Source organism: Electrona antarctica, assembly GCF_951216825.1.
Source record: "Electrona antarctica genome assembly, chromosome: 19".
NCBI classification, from domain to species: Eukaryota; Metazoa; Chordata; class Actinopteri; order Myctophiformes; family Myctophidae; genus Electrona; species Electrona antarctica.
The window spans coordinates 27,610,037-27,631,620 of NC_136800.1; the positions used below are offsets into that span (position 1 = coordinate 27,610,037).

At 41.7% G+C, this 21,584-nt stretch overlaps 1 protein-coding gene across 1 annotated transcript in view; it reads left to right on the top strand.

The window, feature by feature from the left end:
* Window positions 1-2,024: 2,024 nt before the first annotated feature.
* The window catches only part of LOC306943084 (receptor-type tyrosine-protein phosphatase N2-like), a 196,020-nt gene continuing 176,460 nt past the window's right edge, over window positions 2,025-21,584 (top strand). Inside the window, exons 1-2 of the mRNA XM_079529287.1 lie at window positions 2,025-2,159; window positions 14,329-14,379. Coding sequence (XP_079385413.1) covers window positions 2,123-2,159; window positions 14,329-14,379 — 88 coding nt within the window. The 5' untranslated portion in view covers window positions 2,025-2,122. The remainder of the gene's footprint in view (window positions 2,160-14,328; window positions 14,380-21,584) is intronic.

Consider the following 21,584-nt stretch of genomic DNA (forward strand, 5'->3'; position numbering starts at 1 on the left):
GTATACTATTTTGAAGAATTGAACTATTTTCCTAATTCAAGGCAACACATTTAAAGTTTTATTAAAGAATAAATACACCAGACGCACTGAGGGCGTGGATGACCGATGACGGCAGACTGCTGGGTGAGCGCTGCCGCTGGCACTTTGGCATGGGGGCTCATATCAACATATGGAATGAATTCTGTAGTGTACTGGCCATATATGGAGCGTGTCGTGAGTGTACAGGGTTTGATGAGGTCAGATCAACAAATGGAATGTCAGAACAGGTCAGCTCCATATATGGAGATCTAAGGGTGGCAGCGGGGGCAGTGTCTTGAGTGTACAGGATTTGATGAGGGCCCAGGTAGGGCTGGGCCTTAGTTTTCGGGCCTGTTGAGAACTCTGCTAATAACTTTGGGGCAGGCCCGTCTAGAGTTTGAATGGACAGGTATCAGTCAAAAGGGAGACATCGAAGAGGAAGGATGGGTGGGGAGGGTCAACATATGGAATGTCAGAACAGGTCAGCTCCATATATGGCGATCTAAGGGTTTAAGGTTTGAGGTCAGATGTAGAGTTGCTGGCCGGCTCCATATACTGTATGCAGATCTAGGTGATCTGCATACAGATCTAGGTGATCTCCATGTATGGCTATCTAGGGTTTTATGAGGTCAGTGTCGTGATCTTCAGTGCCGTCAGTGTCACGAGGCGTGATGTCGTGAGGCGTGATGTCACGAGGCGTGGCCATATATGGAGGCGTGACACAAGGCGTGACATGACTGACATACAGGTTTTCATAGTAAACTGCGACCTACAGTCGCAATAAATGCCGTGCCGGATTTTGTAATGTTATACGTTGGCAGAATCAGCTTTGTGTGCATTCGTTTCTGTGCTAATATATTGACTTTTATGAGTGACTGTTTTATGGCACAAATCTGCACAATGTAACCCAAAGGGAAGATTATTTTGGACTATCAATTTTCTATCAACGGAACAACTATTGAAGATACGGTCTATTACCAATATTAAGAGTTACATCATGGTAAGGTAAAGCCTGTGCTTTAAACAGTTCACATAAAATCAAACCGGTTTAAGCTCACACATGGCAAGCCCGGGTAAACCAGAAATCGACCCAAATATGTTTTACATGGGTACCTTTTTTCCCTTTTGTTTTACCTGAGAGAATGTAGCTCCACGGCTTACTAACGATTAATGTCTCCTCTGGTCTTTGATGTAGCTCCTTATGTTGCTCTGTTTTCTCCTGGACCAGACTATGGCTCCTCTCCTCTTCAGGGGAAACCTCTTTATACACAGGGTGTACACAAGAAAGAAAAAAAGGTAGGTTAGAGTGATATGTTTTGGTCAAAACAAAACTTTTTTTTATGTTAAATATTATATTCAGATAGGCTATAGGATCCATAGCTATAGAGTGTTTGTTCAAAAACAGGGGTCCCCCTGTCTCTCCAGCTCTTTATTAAGAGAAAATACATTTTCAGGTGGGTTGCAAATGTTCAACCAAACAGGAGAGAGTAGCCTACTCATTTATCAGTTATTCTGTTTCAGACTTCCAGTACCAATTTTGTTTCAGTTTAGTGTCATCACTTACAATTTCACTTATTTATCCTGTATGAGTTCTCTCTCCTGATTGGATAAAACTGGTATCCTGACCGGAAAATGTTTATTATTTAGCTGGTGACCCCGGCCCCTGGAACCTGCTCAAGGGCCCCCGACCCCACTTTGAGAGCCATTGTACTACTAGACTAGATGACTAGTGCAGTGTGGCAGAGCCATGCAGCTTACAGACATTTGGAGCTACAGTGCAGCTTATGTGGAAGAATCAAGATGCAATACAATTCACGAATAAATAGCCTGCAGCAAAGTAATAGCTGGTTGATCTCAATATTAATCAAAACAAAGCTGCTCTGTATCATTAGGAATCGTGAATTCATATCAATGTCCAGCTATTTGTCCTGTTTACAAAACACATTATCTCATCTATGGCTGTTATAGACAGCAGGTGTGATTAATCAGTAACACATGCAGAGAATGTTCTGTTGTCCATGTGAATCTCATGGAGAAGTGGAGATATTGGACAAAATGCATGGTTTTCTATTCTTCCCCAGCTTTCTAATGGATATGAAACAAGATGACCAGAGCTGACACAAGTTGCAGCTATTCATTAGGTGAGTCTTTCTTTCTGTTTCCTTTATTTATCAGGGAAGCCCATTTAGAGCAAGCTCTTTTTCAAGGACGCCCTCGAGTGAGTACGCAGCTACAAGAATATAGCAGAGAAGCATGAAGTGTTGTATGTATCACTAGGATGGTAGGATATATTCACTGTATGAATATTAGGCCATGGAACCCAAACTCGAATCTCTGAGAAATGGAACCAAATTACTAAACTGCGTGTGACGTGTGTACAGTCTGAGTCTGTACACTACAGACTGGTAATGGGGATGTATAGCTCTGGTCCTAACCAAGGACTTCTCCATGGACCAGACCTAGGGTAGGTACTAGGTAGGGATGTGTGACTGTACGGTACGGTACCAACCTGCTGGGTTTAAGCTAGTGTTTCTGTGTAGTTTTATATCCAGTAGTGTGCGATGGTGTTCGATGTGTTGTTTGGAGCCGAAAGCCTGCTGCTCGAATTTTGTTAGAACGCTCTCAACCATCACAAAGATCTCTCCAGCAGCCACAGAGAGCCGCTGGTCGATCAAGGACTTAAGTGTTTGCAGCAAAGTCATATTAGAATCCTTGATTCTATTTTAAGTTCAAACAGAGTAATAACAGCTAAGTGGTAGCCCCTGTTGTGTGCCTTTGTCTCCTCAGAATGTAAACATCCGAGTCAGCCGAGACGTAGCCTACGTCAGGGCTCGTCTTGGTGATCGCCACTGTGGTTATTTGATATTTGCCGCCACCTGCTGGTGAAAGTGTGTTACAGTTCCGCCGATGCTTTGAAGGGTCCAGTTTGATAGGAATTGTTATCTAATATCTTGGACACCAATACTACACTGTGAAACCCTTGACAGTGTAGTTTTGTTGTTGTTGTCTCCACCAGGCCGAAGGCATGGGGAGAGAGTATGTTTTGCACTCCGTCCGTCCATGTGTCCGTGTGTGTGTGTCCGTCCTTCCGTCTGTGAACAGCTAATCTCCGGCACCGTTAACCCGGTCGATGCCAAATTTTGCACACACACTCCCTGGATGCCAACGATGAACCTCTGCCCCAAAATTTCCAGAATGGCCTGTTATAGCGCCACCAGGAGGCCGCTTTGTGCAAAACTAGTTTTTGGACAGTACACCTACAGATTTTGTCCAAACATCACGCAAATTGGTACACAGTCTCTCTAGAGCCATTCAACGAAACGGGTCTTTCAGATTTCTCAGACTCCATCCTGATTGGCTAAGATTGGCTTCCAAAGTTCGCAGGAGTGCTCAGTTTCAAACAAAATGCTGCAAATCATGAACACATCGTGTGATTTCCGTGAAATTGTGCACGCACATTCCCACTAGGCCGAGGAAGACATGCCACATGAACATTTTCAACTCAGCCTCATGGTGGCGCTATACTGGCCGAAAAGTGTTTTTACCTCTAACTGCACGGATCTGTGGATAACTTTGTATGCCAACTCCCATAGGCCAAGGAAAAACCTTTGCCTGGAATGTTTCACATCTGCTCTTTATAGCGCCACCAGGAGGCCGACATATGTAAAATACATTTTCTAATATTACTCCTTCAGATTTTATCCAGATGTCACGCAAATCGGTACACATGCTCTCCATAGTCATGTGATCAAGACGGGTTTGTTTGATTTCTCATAATCCACCCTCATTGGCTACGATTGGCTTCTAAACTTTTCAGGAGTACCCCGCTTTGTACCCGTTTTGTACAAATCGCCACAACTACTCAACGCAGTGTCCGATTGTGGTGAAACTGTGCATGTATATTCCCACTAGGCTGAGGAAGAAATGCCACTTGACAGTTTTCAAATCAGCTTCATGGTGGCGCTACAACAGGCCAAGCTGCGTCTCACACACACACACACACACACACACACACACACACACACACACACACACACACACACACACACACACACACACACACACACACACACACACACACACACACACACACGTTTATATTGCTCCTAAACATTTTGCCAAACATCACACACACTCCTATCCTCCTGGTGGAGACCTGTGCCCAGAAGGGCACTTTTTCTAGTTTTTAGTGTACACATTTGGTTCAATGTATACAGCCCAGTTTATGCATTGTATGCAACCAGTTACTGCTTGCAATTACACACACACACACACACACACACACACACACACACACACACACACACACACACACACACACACACACACACACACACACACTGTCCACAGCCCACCTCTGAGACACAGACATGAAGTCAACTTATACAGTAATGAGCATTAGTGTAGACCAATTATATGTCGATAAGATGAAAATGGCTGAAGCCCTTCAGTACCAGTGATTCTCAAACAACTTCATGTCAAGGACCCCCACATTGTTGTGTATTTGGCTCAATTGGCTTGCGGACCCAAATTTGAAAATAGTTTGGCAGGGACCCCCAAGAAGAAAATATTTTTCAAAAATAGCAGATCTTCTGTTGTGGCAATTTTTGAGTAGCTAAAAAAACCTAAATGGGGCATGCATGGGTGTTTTAACTTCCTCCCTCAAGGACCCTGGGGCTCCCCTGGTCCAACGTTAAGAAAGAACCAGTGCTATAAGCTTTGTTGTGAAACAAAGAGTGAAAATAGGGAAATCTTTACCTATGCACCACGTTGTGAGCTTGTAGTCGTAGATTTGCTATTTTTGAAACCGTTTATACATTTCATTTCATCCATAATGACATGCCCAACAAAGGGACGCCATCTAAATGCAGGTAGAAACGGACAACACTGTTTCCCAGTTGTTAAAGGTTGGTTAAAGTTTGAAACACTGTTTCCCAGTTGTTAAAGGTTGGTTAAAAGTTTGAAAATGAAACTCATATATCTTCATATCAGCCTGTTATGTCTGCTTTTCAGCTTGCAGTGCAGTGTTAATATGGGTGATACAGTGATACTATCCGCATCACGCAGCGCTACATGGTTGATGATCATTCATTTAGTGATATGATACCATGAAATGCTATACTGTGTGAATTGTATACGTGCACTTGTCTTTTAGGCAAAAATTCATGATGGTGGTATAAATAAAAAGTAAACACAATTATTCACTGGTAATTTATTCATTTTTGACATTGTATTTGACCAAGTGGAGAAACTCACACCTTGACAGGCATGCAGAGGGTCCAAGCATGTACATTGTACAGTATATACTATATAGGATATGTTCAGAGAAGTTGACTGTCACAAGTGATTATGTTGAGTGTTTGCTCTCTGGCTGAAGACACACTACATCCACTATCAATAATACATGAAGATATGTACTGTATGTATGAGGGGAATGCTCATAATATATTCTGAAATGTACATTTCGGTGGGAATAACATGTAGAATAGAACAGCGGTCACCGGTTCCCAACCTGGCAAAACACTCATTGATAATACAAAAGTATATGTAAAAATACTAATGGTATTTTTTCTTTAAAACCCTGAAAGATAAATTGTCATTTTGCTACAAATATATAGTAATGTCAGTTGCATTGATTCAAGCCATGAATGAACACAATTGATTCATCATTCAAATAAACATTCTCTAAAAATGCACATGCGGACCACCCATAATATGGGTGGTCAGATGGGTGGGCCGAGAATGTTTTTGAGATCTTCAAGTGGTCCCCGATCCAGAAAAAGTTGACATCAAATTTAAATGATATCATCATGTGATTAATTGCATGGTATCGGAAGGAATGACATAGGCTGCCACTGTTGATATTGTATATATCTGAACATGGAAGACTTGTTTGTCCTTCTTCTGACCCTGTTATATGGACAGTGGACACTGTTGACTTGACACACTTTAACCACTTGACCCCCAGCATCCCTGTTCTGGGGGGGAACGTTTTGCCAAAAATGGCACATCTATACCGGTATAAGCTCACAGTGTATCACAATTTGCGACACATTGTGAGCTTGTAGATCGGCAACACAACGGATCACAACACAACACGTTGTCTATCTGCTATTTTTGGGAAAGAGATTTGGTGTAGAGTGAAACGATCAAGTGCAGTTGCACTTGTAACTCAGGTCTATTTCACTAAGTATAGATTTAGGTTTAAGTGTCAACCCATTAAAACCTGGGGTAGCATCTTAGGTGAGGGCATATATGAAAAAAAGGCACCTTACCCTAAAAAAATTGCAACAGAAGGTTTCTCAACTGTTTTGTGTAGTATTAGGTGTCCTTAATAACATACTAAAAGTTTACCAAAGTTTGACCATGCGAAAGGTGTTATTTTAGCATAATATGCATAATATGCCCATAACATCCTATATAAGGCAAAAAAGTCCAAATTTCATCATTCTTTAAGTAACATGTGACATATGAAACTAGGGTGTTTGCATGATTCTGAATCCATTCCAAGCATTAGTTTTGCACAAAAAACACTCCTTGGGCTAAATTAGGCCATATCCAGTTGACCAAATGTGCTCAGAAATATATCTGCCTTTATTTCCATGTGCCGTTTTCCTCCCAAGGAGTGTTTTTTGTGCAAAACTAATGCTTGGAATGGATTCAGAATCATGCAAACACCCTAGTTTCATATGTCACATGTTACTTAAAGAATGATGAAATTTGGACTTTTTTGCCTTATATAGGATGTTATGGGCATATTATGCATATTATGCTAAAATAACACCTTTCGCATGGTCAAACTTTGGTAAACTTTTAGTATGTTATTAAGGACACCTAATACTACACAAAACAGTTGAGAAACCTTCTGTTGCAAATTTTTTAGGGTCAAACCATAATTGCCATAATTGCATTGTAATAGCAGACAAGCTTGCAGCGTGGGAGGGTGGTACGAAGAGCTTGTACCTCTGCTATTTTTGAATTTTTTTGAAAAATCTTGAAAGTTGGTTACTACTGATTTAGAAGGCATCAAATTGTAGAATTGGCCAACACTGTTGGTTGAGCCTTGCTTCACCTCTCACTGAACATGGGAGACTTTCCATGGGAGAGGAGCGGTAAAAAGGAGGAGATAATCAGGGGAGACGAGAGGAGATGAAGACAGATGAGGGTCGAGGGAGAAGAAGGGGAGGGTGTGTGTGGGGGGAGTGGAGCATACAGTCTATTCCAAGTAGAAGAGAGGGGAGGAAGGAGGAGAGGAGAAGATGAGAGGTGGGGTCCGTGGGGAGGAGAGAGGGGGCGGGGTTAGGTTGCTGTTCGTCGGTTCGTAGTGCTGAAAGCACACTAGCCTATTCTGCTTCAGGAGCGGCCAGGAACGGCCTGGATTCCCTTTTTAATAACACCCATCAATCTGGTCGTAGCTTCACTCCTCCCGGCTTTATTTATTTATCTGCGAAACGAACCGAGGGAAGAAAAACAATCACTTGTAAAGAGATGGATTGATGATAATAGCGCAGAGACAAGAAAACATGGATCCGTTTGCTATTTTCTTGGCAGTGGTCCTCCTCCTTCTCTCTTCCCCGTCCTGCTGCCCTGCCTCCGCGGACAGGACCATCGGTGAGTCGGTCTTCTAAACTGCGTTATGAACAATACGGGATTATTAATTACCCTAATCGGGGGAACGACAGCGAAACGACGCGCGTGTTGATATCTCTCGTAAATATTATGGGACCGTGTTGCGCACATCAGGCCATGCTGCTATCATTTGGAGCCGTGTCAATATTTTATTAGCTGCCGGTGTTTTGACTGCAGCGCTGGCTGCATCTGTATCCTATTATTATTATTAGTATTATTATTATTATTTATTTGTTGTTGTTGTTGTTATCACTAGCCTAATATGCAGGCTATTATTATTATTATTATTACAAATATGGTAGCATAGTACACAGTCAAATCCTCAGTGTTAATTAATTTGACACAAGAGTGTAGCCTACAAATGGGTCCATTTGGTAAGGTTACATTTAGGCTACAGGTCAAATGGGTAAATGCACCAAGGATTTGTACCAGGATGTGTATCCAAGGCTGACATTTGTTTACACTTGGGCAACTTGTAAACAGATCGCCACACACACACACATTATCGATGCTCTATGCAAATCAGCTCATTTGTACTTGAACCAGAAAGCAATAAGGCTGAATGCTTTCCATATTAGTCTACAGTTATTGATTGAGAATGGCATGGTGGGAGACAGACACATGTGACCCTGTGATATTAATACATCCTGTATCCTCCCAGATCCATAAATAAATTCATAATCTCATACTTTGCATCGATTTCTACCTGGGCACGTCTGAACGTACGCTGCGAGCACAGTATAGGGTATGCCCCCTATATTACATAAGAGAGTCAATATTTCAACCACAGCATAGCTTTAGCTGGTGTTCTAAGACTCTAAGAAAATAGTAATTTGGCCCATTAGATGGCATAGTCATTCAAATATGGATGCCAATGTATTTTGTTGAGAAGTATGACACATACATGTATGGACATGATTGTGCTTATTGTTTTGGGGCAACAGGGGCAGGATGCATTTGACATGGTAGCATTCTGTTGTCTGTAGTATAACTGTGGAATGCAATTATTCAGATGTTTCTGTCAATATACGCATGCATAGTTGCATACCGATAGCTGACAATCAGTGCAACCACATTTTGTAGCTAGTTGGTTACTTACTATAGTAGCCTAGTTGATTACTCAGAATCCGTAGTGTGAACTTGTTATGCATGTAATTTAAAAACAGCTGGCCTGGTGTAACTCTACCCAGGTGCATTCCCTGTAATATACACTCCCACTGACATGAAAATCAATAGATGACAATTCATAACAACTATATTTCTGTAAAAATAGTGCAGGTATTATATTTGTGTGCCAAGATCAGAGAGTAGTAGCAACACATCAGACCTCTTCAACCATTAGACCTGAGGGCGATTCTACAAAATGCCTTCAAAAAAAAAAACATATGTTGCTATATCAGTGGTGCTCAAACCTTTTAATATCAAGGCCCCCCAAAATATGAATTTGTCTGTGGACCTATACAGTGCTGGTTTTTAGCCGACTGGTAATGTACGCACCCATCGGATTCATAGGTTCGGTACTAGGGGTGGGACCATATGGGTACCTCAGAATACGATATCTGTGGCAATATTAGGCCCTCGAACAATAACAATAATATAACGGTATTCGCTATATTGCGATATTGCGATTTTCAATATATTACAAGAGATTTCATTAATGATATATCACACTATCTGTAACTGCAAATGAATAAATAACCATAATGGCAATGGTGTTTATTCCAAAATCTTACAAGATTAGTTGTGTCACAATAAGTACCAATAAGTACCAATAATAATACTTATTGTGGACAATACGTACAAGATTCTTGCCTAATCAATCCATCACTAAAATATGTAGTGAAAATGTAATTGACAAGAAACAAATAAAATAAGATGGGCATATTAAAGTGCTGAGCATAATAACATGCAATGAACCTCGACCGATTTCAGGTATTCATCACCAACTTGTTTTGTATTGTAAAGTTGGGCCCTTTTTATTTCATCAACGATTTATCACGATATATGTAACAGTGTTGTGTATCGATTATTTAACGCCGGAGGAAGTATCGCCATATATCGCAATATCGATATATTGGCAATTTGGCACACCCCTATACAATACTGCATATTATCTGCACAAGCATGACAGAGATCACAAACCCCAGAAGCATACGAGCATAAGTTATTGCATGAACCCTGCAACGGCATACAGTATAAGACCTCCCACCTATAGTGACCGCCTAAATGAACGATTAGATTGAGGCTGTATGTGTTAACCTGTAAGTGTATGAGAATGAAGGGAGATGAGTGAGGTTGAAGGTGGAGAGACCTTCTGACCGTCATGGGTGTGTATAGAGCGAATTAGAATGTGGGACGAAGAGTGGGGCTGATCGCGTACACCTCCTGCCTTTTCCATGCCAAACTGAACTATCGCTACTACACTTGATTTATAGGGTGACATTTTGAGCCCATTCATTCTCTTCTTCAGACTATTTTTTGTGACAATTTCTGTCGTTACCTGTGCCATTACTTTTTGCATTGTTGCAGCTAGCTGTTTTATTACCCCATCATATAAAAGCAAAGCATTACGGAAAGAGTACCAGAAACCAGTATACTGCAGAGATCTTGCTTGGCCCTTGGTCGTGTGCTGTGTGTGGATATAGTATGATGGCCTAGTGATGTGATTAAAGTGTACTTCCACTAGAGCGTACCTGTAGCACTCACTATCATGGCTTTGGCTTTCCACTCTCCATGCCATGTGTGTTTTGGCAGTGTGGACTGTTTGTATAGAACCAGGGACTGTGAGGCTGGATGAGGGAGAAGGCATCAACTTGAACACGTGACCCTGATACTGAACCTGGGTCTATATCTGAATCTGAACGTTAACGCAATTAATGTAGTGTAGTTTAAACAGCTACTGTACCTGAGTCTGCAGTATATCTGAATGATTGATGATTTATTAACAGTATTGTTAAACAGTACAGTCTAGTACAGTCAAATGTTATGTTAAATGATAAAACAAAAACCCCCAGGGGCTTTGTTTCCGTTGTGGTCCATTGCATTCAATTCATCGGTAATACATGCAAAACATATTAGGATGCAGCACAGTACAGTAGAATCATAATGGTATATTTGCAGAGAAAGGAGGGGGGGCGCTCCACTATCAAGAGTTAAACTACGTTCACTTATTTTGAGAACAGGACTTATTTTGGGTTAGTTTGGACTAGTTATGGAGTGGGGAACCTTGATGTCCATGCTACATGATTTCTTTAGCGTCGTTTAAACCAGTGTTTCTCAAATAGAGGTAGGCCTACACAAAGGTACTTGGGTACCATAGAGCGTTGCAGTCCCGCCCCCTTTCAGGGCACCAGAATTTCCCATTCATTTTTTCCCATGGACGTTTCAGAAAGTATTTATTTAAAGACCTTTAAGCCTCGGACAAAGCGAACTCGGCAGCTGACAAATTATGACAATAAACACAATTTTTTGGGCCGAACAAATAATTAGAAAGAAGAAAAAAAGGGCAGATTACACTTTTTTTAGAGTCTTCTTGAGTGATCAGTTTATTGAGGGCGGTGCAGTTCTGATTCTGTGGTTGCAGGTTGCAACGTGTTGCATTGTGAATCATGAGCCCAATCCATACCAACTTGTACAATAGGAAGCAACAAGTTGCACAGCATTTCTGATCACAAACACATGAATCAGCCATAACATTACGTGCGTGCGTGCTCACATGAATCTGCCATAACATTACGTGCGTGCGTGCGATTTGGCAATTTGGCACACCCCTATACAATACTGCATATTATCTGCACAAGCATGACAGAGATCACAAACCCCAGAAGCATACGAGCATAAGTTATTGCATGAACCCTGCAACGGCATACAGTATAAGACCTCCCACCTATAGTGACCGCCTAAATGAACGATTAGATTGAGGCTGTATGTGTTAACCTGTATGAGAATGAAGGGAGATGAGTGAGGTTGAAGGTGGAGAGACCGTGCGTGCGTGCGTGCGTGCGTGCGTGCGTGCGTGCGTGCGTGCGTGCGTGCGTGCGTGCGTGCGTGCGTGCGTGCGTGCGTGCGTGCGTGCGTGCGCGCGCACGCACGCACGGTCTCTCCACCTTCAACCTCACTCATCTCCCTTCATTCTCATACAGGTTAACACATACAGCCTCAATCTAATCGTTCATTTAGGCGGTCACTATTTAGGCGGTCACTATTTAGGCGTGCGAGCGAGCGCGCGCGCGCGCACGCGCGCGCGCGCGCGCGCGCGCACGCACGAAATTCAGAAGTGACTGAGCTTTTGTGGTGGCTGCCCATGGGCTCTGGAATAACTAACTCCATATTCAATATGCCCAGACCTTAGAGCAGCATAAACCTCAATTGTTTTCATTTCAAGAACCCTGCATAACTCTCAGAATAGCCAAGGGTCCATTTGGTTCCATTCGTACACTCTCAGAGTTACAGACTTATAAGGTTCTAGAGAATAGAGATGTACTGATACCGATACCAGTATTGGTACTTGGGCCCGATACCACCCTCAACTCAAGTACTCGTACACAGTACTCGGAATCAAAAACATTCGATTGACTCGAGCAAATCGCCCAAAACAGCCAATCTACAAGCATAAATGACAATTGACAAGTGTAGATCCATCTGTATCTATGTTTATATGCGGCGGGCGACACTATCGGATCAATACTTTTTTTTGCCTCAAGCATAATGAAAGAAAGTCAGCTATACAAGGTAATTTTTTCCCTTGAAATCGATGAAAGGTAGACAATACTAGAATGTGTCTGAATAGAACAAAACGTTTTATTGCTAATAAGGAAAAATAAGAACATTTTGGAATTAGATATTTTCTCTAAATCGTTTCAGGCTATTATTATTGTAGTAACAGTATTATTACTTATTATTAGTATTTTAAGTACAAGGCATGACTATGAAATGAAATTGGAGATAAAGTGAGTAAAATGAGTGGTTACTCATCAAAAACAAAACGTACTCGTATCGGTAGTCGGTATCAGCGAGTACTAAAAAGTAAGTACTTGTACTTGGTCTAAAAAAAATGGTATCGGGACATCTAAGTTACAGACCTGTAAGGGTCTACAGTATTTGGAAGCCCCTCAAGTGACCCAGAGTGTCCCTGGACAACACTTTGAGAACCACTGCCATCGTAAAAATAAATAATGAAAAATATCATTGGACTTCAATTCAAGTTGAGTTTTGTACTGTTTTCGCAATACCTTGTTTTTTGCATTTCATTTGTGCAATATGTTTTGTCTATCGTTTTTAATTTACGCTTTCCTTTTTGCTTTGTTCGTTGACTTTAGACTTTATAAATAAGGTTTGAGTAGAGTTGTGAGTGCACGCCGCACACACAAACACAATTAAAGAGGTGTGTGTGCTTTATGTGTGTGCTCCTTTATGTTTTATCTCTCCCTCCATTTATGTTTTTCTCTTCTGTCTCACTATGGTAAACCATCCCCCTTTATCAGCTCAGCACCCTCTCAGCCTGTCATCATTCGCTCTCTTCTCTTCCTATCACCCTTTCATCTTATCTTTCTCTTCCCGTGACATTCAGAGCTACAGAGCCCGTCCGTCCGTCCGTCCAGTATACGTATGCTGTTCACAGAGCACACAACATTTATTCCAGTTCTGTTGTTAAACAACAGCTATCCCTAAGTCTATACCAGCCTATACTAGACACTAGATCTATGCGTTTACTGTGGGCCTAAGGATTAGTCTCTCAGTCTGTGTTTGCATTAGTCATCGCCCTTAACACAGAAGAATTTGGGAGGATGTACTGTAGACGTGGCACATGGTGTATTTTGAAGTGAGTTAAGAAAGTGAAACAAGTCAAAGGCATTATGCAATGAAATTCCAAATTGAACCTTCAAGCGCTTCCTCCACCCAAGATGACCGATTTCCCTTCCTTCATTGGCTGGCCTCATCAGGAACGAGCTGGTGCCTGATGTGAACAGACAGATGCCATCCTGGGAAATGTAGTTCCTTTCTCAGAGAGCACAGCTTGTAATGACCAGAAGGCAGGGATGAATACAGGGTGGTGGAAAGTGCAGTTCTCAAACAACTTTGAGGTACCTTCACTTTCTTGAGTGTTTCCGTAAATTAAATACCCAAATGGGTAACTAGAATAGATCAGGCATCCTATCGTATAGGTTTTCAAAACTTTGCTTTGTCTAAATCAATGTATTTCCATTGTCTTTTCTGCTTAGTACTTAATCTTTTCTAATAAACTCAATGTTAAATGTAAACGGCAGCCTTTACTGCGTGTCACCCGCCATCTCTCTCCCCATTTCCTGTCAGCCTACTTTCATCTATCCCTCTATCAATAAAAAGAAAAAAGGTGAAAGCAATACAAATATCTTAAACAGGGAACAAGGGACAAAGACATAATTACTGGGTGGGCCATGCATTTCCAACTTGCATCGTTCCAAGTAGGCCAGTGCCCAACGGGCACCACTCTAGTTTAAATAAAATACATACAATTGAAATAAATGAAAGGACCCATGGTACCTTTACTCTTATTCTGACTGAATACATTTGATTAAAGAATAGCTACTCATGTGTCAGCCTAAAAGGTAACAGTACTCTTTTAATTTTAAACTCAAATAGGTAGATAGAATAGAAATGGCCGATAACCTGCATTGACGAGCTGTTCTGTCCTCTCTTCAGGCTGCCAGTTTGAGAACGACTTGTGTATGCCGTACGAGATCTGTGTCAATGGTAAGAACACACACACACACACACACACACACACACACACACACACACACACACACACACACACACACACACACACACACACACACACACAGTTTAACAATTTATTTATGTCCACACACAGGGAAAGCATACAGGAACACAAATATTTTAGGTGCAGTAAAGGTTACATTCACAATGTATGTCCTCATGATACAACACACATGACTCATCACTCCATGGGCACAAGCAGTGGCAGCTCCGCCATATAGGGCAGCAGAGATGGCACACTTTGTTTGTTGTCGAAAGCCTCTGACAACCAGTCTGTGGGTATGTCCTAGGCTGGATCACCATATGAAACAAAGTTCTTAGTCTTGCACTGTTGCTTGGTGTTAAAGCGCTCTCTGTAGTTGTTCTCCTGCATGTGCCTGGAAGTCCACCCATTGCTATTCCGGGGTTAGTCCGACAGCGGACGGACATACCACTGGAAGGCCGTCAGGCCTGTATATTGCCTCTCTTCCCAGTAAGCTGTTCATGGGAGGGGCCATCAGGTAGCGTTGACTGTTGGTAGATTCCACTGGTGAATAGTGCCTTCTTGTATGCAAGTTACATAGTCCACAGAAATTGCAAATGCATCCATGCATCTACTACATTGACGATGGTAGTTACAACGGAGCAGTTTAACGTCATGCCCAGGACACACACACACACACACACACACACACACACACACACACACACACACACACACACACACACACTGCTGCCTGTGGGGGTCGTGTACAGTATGAAGCTAACCTAGACTTAAAACCGTTGATATGTCTGTCTGTCTGTCTGTCTGTCTGTCTGTCTGTCTGTGTGTGTCTCTCTCTCCGTCCCTCCCCAATATTTCTGATTGAGAATAATGAGGTTTATTTTTAGCCCTACTGTTTCTAATCCGAAAAGCTTTTTTTCCCTCCCTCCTCTGTCTGTCAATCGCTCAATACGTATCGGTTTACTGGCGAGTTCTCATCTGGTAATGTTCCCTGTTATCACCGCTTCCCAGCATCTGAGATGTCAGAGTGGACAGGCAGGCACTGAAGGTGTAATCCAATGATGGAAAAGTACATACAGTTGGAGGCCATCGATATTGTCCTTTTCTTTTTGCTGAGTTTTGCGTGATCTGTGCAAAAGGACAGTTAACCCATTTTGGGCGGGAACCCCTTTTGATGTTTTAAACATTATGTTATAATTTAGCTATTGAAAAATAGCAGATCTACAAGCTACGAGCTTGTAGGTCTGCTATTTTTGAAAAATCGTGAAAATATTTATTTCAGAAAACTGGAGGATTTAGAAGGATTTTTTTAAAATTTTGAGGTCAGGCCTAAATGGGTCAAATGATAAGGGTCAATATCGGTGGCACCCAACTGTACGTATCCTGCTGTATTATTTCCATTTACCCATACTGTATACCTTCCACTCCATCATTATTTGACAGCTTTAGTTACTAGTTACTTTGCAGATTTACATTACTAGAGGATCCCTCACACCTACAGTATGTCGCACTGTTGATATCCATGTATGTGCACTTGACGGTGGATGGGGGGCCGCAGGGGGTCCACTGACCGACCCACCCAACCATTAGAACATTTTAATATAAGATTAATGGAAAGCCATTCGGCTATTGGATAACATATGTTGTGCATTGTGAGCTTGCAGAGCGTCTAATTTTAGTAGTTCTACTTTAGTAAGTATATTTTGATGCCAATAATTCTACTCAAGTAAAAGTTTGGATACAGGTCTTTTACTTGTAACAGATCATGTCTATATAGTATATTGTGTATACTTTTAATGTAACAAATCAGACCACTTAAGCGTTAAGCGTGTTAGTGGTTCAATAGGGGACACAGCGGGGCAACCAATCGGAAAGCAGGAAAAGTGTGACATTACAGCTACTTCGCCACTGGCCGCATGTTCCTCCGAACCCGCTTCCTGTGTGTTTAGTTTCAGCCTGGATGAAATTTCCTGTTCATGCCACGCCCTTTTTGAAATGCCCTCTTGATCTAATTCTGATTGGAGACAAGACGTCAACAACGGAAGACAGAGTGCGTGCGTGTGTCATCCTGGGGTGTGAGAACATGGTCACAACAGGTCTGTTTATTTCAGGTGGAGCTCTTTCTGTGTTTTAAGCTTATCTGAAGTCTGTATCAAGCTCGTTTCTTTGACTGCTGGTCTCCCTGTCTGTGTTTTGACTGGTCTGAGGTCTGTTTCGACATCGGTTTTCTGACTGCTTGGCTCTCTATCTGTGTTTTAACCCTAGAACACTAAACGTGGGTGATTTTCAACCGGACAATTATATTTTTGTAATTTTCATAATGTTGCTGATGTCTGAGGTGGGTGGGTCTTTCAGTACCTTCATGATGCTCAGTGACATCATAGAAGGTAGGTTTGTTTCCCTGCCCACATCCCTGTTTTTTTCTACACGCAGGTGTTCGGGTGAATTTCACCCATGTTTAGTGATAGAGGGTGGGCCGTCACCAAAGGAGAAGTTCCATTATTCTTTTTTTAGGAATATTTTTAAAATAATACCCACTTTTTTCACCGGTTTTGACCCCATATGATAGGGCCCTCCCATGATCTATTTTTCGTTTTTTTGTGAAAAGTCATGCTGAAATATTAAAGAATCAGTGCCTCAAGTTGCCATGTAGCAATACATGGCAACTTGAGGCACTGATTCAGTACTTCAATATATTTTGATGAAAAATATTTTGTATGGAATATATTACGTTGAGTAAAATGTACCCGTGTTTAGACTTTAGTGATGGTTTGACAAAAATTAAGTTTAGTGTTCTAGTGTTAAGGTGGTCTGAGGTCTGTATCAACCTTGTTTCTCTGACTGTTGTGCTGGTCCCTCTGTCTGTGTTTTGGCTGGTCTCGGGTGTCTTATCGACTTTGTGGTATTTTGATACAGATCGTTTGTCAATGTTGTGAGACACGGTACTTTAATCATCAGGGAAAGCCAAAGGATTTTACCGTGCCGTGATCTGGTGCACGGGGAATCCAAGGAAGGGATTGATCAGCAGGCAGTGCTTTCATGATCTATCTATCTGATCTATGGAGTTGTTTAGAAATTGGTTGGTTTGAATTTCATTCATAAATGACGATATCGTTTTGTGGATTAATTTATTTTTAATGAGTGCCCCCCCCCCCCCCCACTGCCCCCCACCAAATGACCAGAACTACTTAATATTCACCAAAACCAGACCAGAACTCCCACCACGGGAGTATTTCCTACAGCTTTAAGTCCAAAAATCTGAACTAACCCCTTTAACCATCTGCTTCTACTCCCTCTGCTGGTCACTGCTGAGACTTTAACATAAACATAAACATCACACAGGTTTATAGGTTCAGTGTAAAAAAATAATAACATAAAACATTTGGTGAAATATTTGTTGTACAATTTCCCATAATTTGCAATAGAGTAAATAATATACAATTGCATAAGATGCATGGTTAGTAGGAAAGGCAATGAAGCACTTAAAATAGCAGCAGAAATATATGTACTGTAAATGTAGATATATTTAATAGTTTTACCTATTTTATATCAAAACCGTACATGTTTTGCCACTTCTGAGTGATAAAAAGTATAAAATCGGGCATTAATTTATGAGAAAAATACAAAGAAGAACTATGAACCTACTAAGGTTCTGCCCGACAACAATTATTTATTTTATTTGTACTCGGTGGATTAAACATGTAGAAGCACTCTGGTCCTAAGTCAACGAAGGTTGACTTAGTTGATTAATTTCCATGACCTTGAGTATAAGTGGAAGGATCAACAGGTTGGTACTTGACCTATTTGTTTAACCCAGATGTAGCTTTAGGCTTGGCTGTGCCGTGTGATAAGCTATCAGTCACACATGTCCACTGTGTAGAGTTGGGCAGCAGTAAGGTCATACAACATTAGAAACACTGCCCTTTTCCCATCTTATAATGTCAATGAAAGATAAAGTTGAAGGGTCTTTTTATTGTATATTATTCACTTTCATTCATAAAACATTGTATAAATGTAAGTTTATTTTAAGAGAATGATTACATGACTTTACATATTTGGGTAAAATGTTTTACTTATATTGGACAGTATATTAAATTAATTAAAAAAGTTACATAGTGCCACTTTAAGCCATACAGTGTATCATTTTTTAATGGTCTCACTTTAGTAAGCTAAGATTTTGGCATCTAAGGCTCATGACAAACAAAATGTGAGAAGTTGCTCTTCATTTCCTCTAGGTGTCACCTGGGACTCTTGTATTCTCAATTACAAAAAGAGTGAACAAATGGGTTAAAAAAAGAAGTAAATGTATCAAATATTGTGTCCATGGTATTTCCATGTAACCTTTTACATACATCATTCTGAAAAGTAAACAAAAGCAACATCATGTGGCTTAAGAACCAGGTGCTCTTTTCAAACCAAGATGAACACACACACACACACACACACACACACACACACACACACACACACACACACACACACACACACACACACACACACCTTACTGAACTACCCCCTGATTAGCTGCAATGGCCACAAACACTGAACGATGAAAGTCACCATGGTAACAGACCACAGGCAAGAGGACCAGGCTAAATTGTTCCATTATGCAGCTGGGCCCTGTTGCATCGATGGTGCACTGTCACTGTCTCTGAGATGTTTGTACCTTACCCTTACTCCTAGCCTCTCGTAGCGATACTAATATCACTGCATGTGAGTGTGTGGATATTAGTCTCGTCCCTCACAGCATTAGATTTTTTTCCACAATGTCCCGCGGCTCCGCCCCATATTTGCATACTGGGCCCTGGTTTGTTATAGCCTGGTTCCAGACAATTCTGGTTTGCTCGTCACCACTTCAGCCGTGAAGTCCTCTCACAATTGAGAGGGGCCAGACTTAATCCTCCTGCGGCAATATGCTTTGCAAAGGCAGATGAAGGCTATGGCTACGCAAGGCTACCATACTCCTGGAGTCCCCCACGGCTCTAAACTAGGTCATTCCTTTTTCCCGCTACACCAAATCTCTTTGCTGAAAACAGCCGATCAACAAGCGCACAAGCGCAAGCTTGTAGATGGGCTATTTTTAAGGAATAGATGTTCAGACCACTAGGCTGCCTTCATATCAGGAAACGGAGAAAAGGAGTTTAAGTATCTCTGGGTCTTGTTCACGAGTGAAGGGAGGAGGAGATCAGCCGGAGAATCGGAGCGGTAGGGGCGGTATTTCAATCGCTGTACCGCACTATTGTGACGAAAAGAGAGCTGAGCCAGAAGGCAAAGCTCTCTGTCTACCATGCAATCTTCGTTCCTACTCTCACCTATGGTCATGAAGTGTGGGTTAGGGTTAGTCATGACTGAAAGAATAAGGTCACGGATACAAGCAGCCAAAATGAGTTTTCTCAGACGGGTGGCTGGCATCTCCCTTAGAGACAAGGTGAGAAGTTCAGTCACACAAGAGAGACTCAGAGTTGCTTCTTCGCCTGGAAAGGAGCCAGCTTAGGTGGTTCGGGCACTAGGCAGGTCCTCGATGCACGTCCCACTGGAAGGAGACCCCCGGGCAGACCAAGGATCAGATGGAGGGATTATAATTCCAAAATGGTCTAGGAACGCCTCGGGATCTCCCAAAATTAAGTTACTAATGTTGCTCTGGAGAGGGAAGTCTGGAGCTTTCTGATGGAGCTGTTACCCCCATGACCTGACTATGGATAAGCGGTTGAAGATGGATTGATGGATGGATGTGCACAAGGCACAACAGCGCAAATTTATATTTACATTTATATCCCCAAAGCCAAATTTAGCCGATCAACATAGCTCTTAATAGTCCTGGAATTTCCTCTGTCCTGTCAAGATTATAACATCAGTTTTTTTATTTGCTAATGTCTGATGATATTCACTGCTCTCTGGTTACATTCTTGTGTGCATGGAAATGTTTACAATTCCTAAAGCACCCTCTTTAATCTTTAAAACAAACACTCATACATCGATACACAACACATAAATATATCAGCCCCCACACTGCTCTAGAGGTACCAGTGTGCAATATGTAGTAGAAGAAAAAATATATATTTTGGTGGTGAAAGGAATGATGATCAATATTCTATCACTCGTTTGCCTGAGTGAATTAACCTAGCATCCGAGGCTACTAGAGAGCTAGCCTGGAGCGGCAGTTACCCAAGAACCGGCCTTTAGTGCCTGCAGGCTTTTATCTGCTTTTATCTGGGTCATCACTATCAGGAAAGACATGTGATTGTAGGTACATGGGCATTCAGTATAGGTTTGTAGCCTATGCCCAGTATCAACAGTAATATGGATCAACATGTGCATGTTATAGCCTAGGTTCAGTGTAGTTATGTATTAATTTAAGCACAAGTACACTGTAAAAATCACACCCGTGTGAACTGAGTGGTGCTAGGTCTTATATAGTCTGATCAGCTATGTCAGTGACGTCACACACTAACCATAGCAACCATGCTCGTTTTTTTGGTACGAACAAACATGGGTACACAGGTACACGGGTACAAAGCCAGTTGTTGGAGTGGTTTGCACCACTCAATAACCTATAGTAACATACTGTATGTACAGAAAATCAACAGTGCCCCCGATCTCTTAGTGTCTATCTCTGTGTCTTTGTCTCGTCTGTGTCTTTGTCTGTGTGCTGTGTGGTTGCTGTTACTTTGTGAGTGTTTGTCCCTTTCTGAGAACATGTAAAAGTTATTACACACGTGCTGAAGTAGAGCCCATACAGCTGATAGACTGCTTGCACCTCATTAGTTCCACTTTGAAGACTTATCTCACATAGCATGGGACAGTGAATTCATTGCCCTGGTGACAGATTGGAAACATATTCTTGGATTGAGTTCCTTGGCCTACCGGCAGTGTGCACAACATTCACATTCACTGCAATAATCAGGTGCAGTGGAGAAGTTCACAACTCACAATGTATCACATTGTGGCACCTTGTGAGCGTGAAGATCTGCTGTTTTCACTATTTTCTTTTACATTTTTAAAATGACGGAAATTTCTTTGTATTTGTACTTTTCAATACTAGGAGTATACTTTGGGTTGAGTACTTTGTCCAACACTGATCCTCTGTAAGCAAGTAGTGAGGTCAGAGAACAAGATGACACCAGGCAGCGCCATGCATGACACACTCTGGAGTTGACTAAAATGCAGATGAGAGAGAGTCACATACTGACAACAT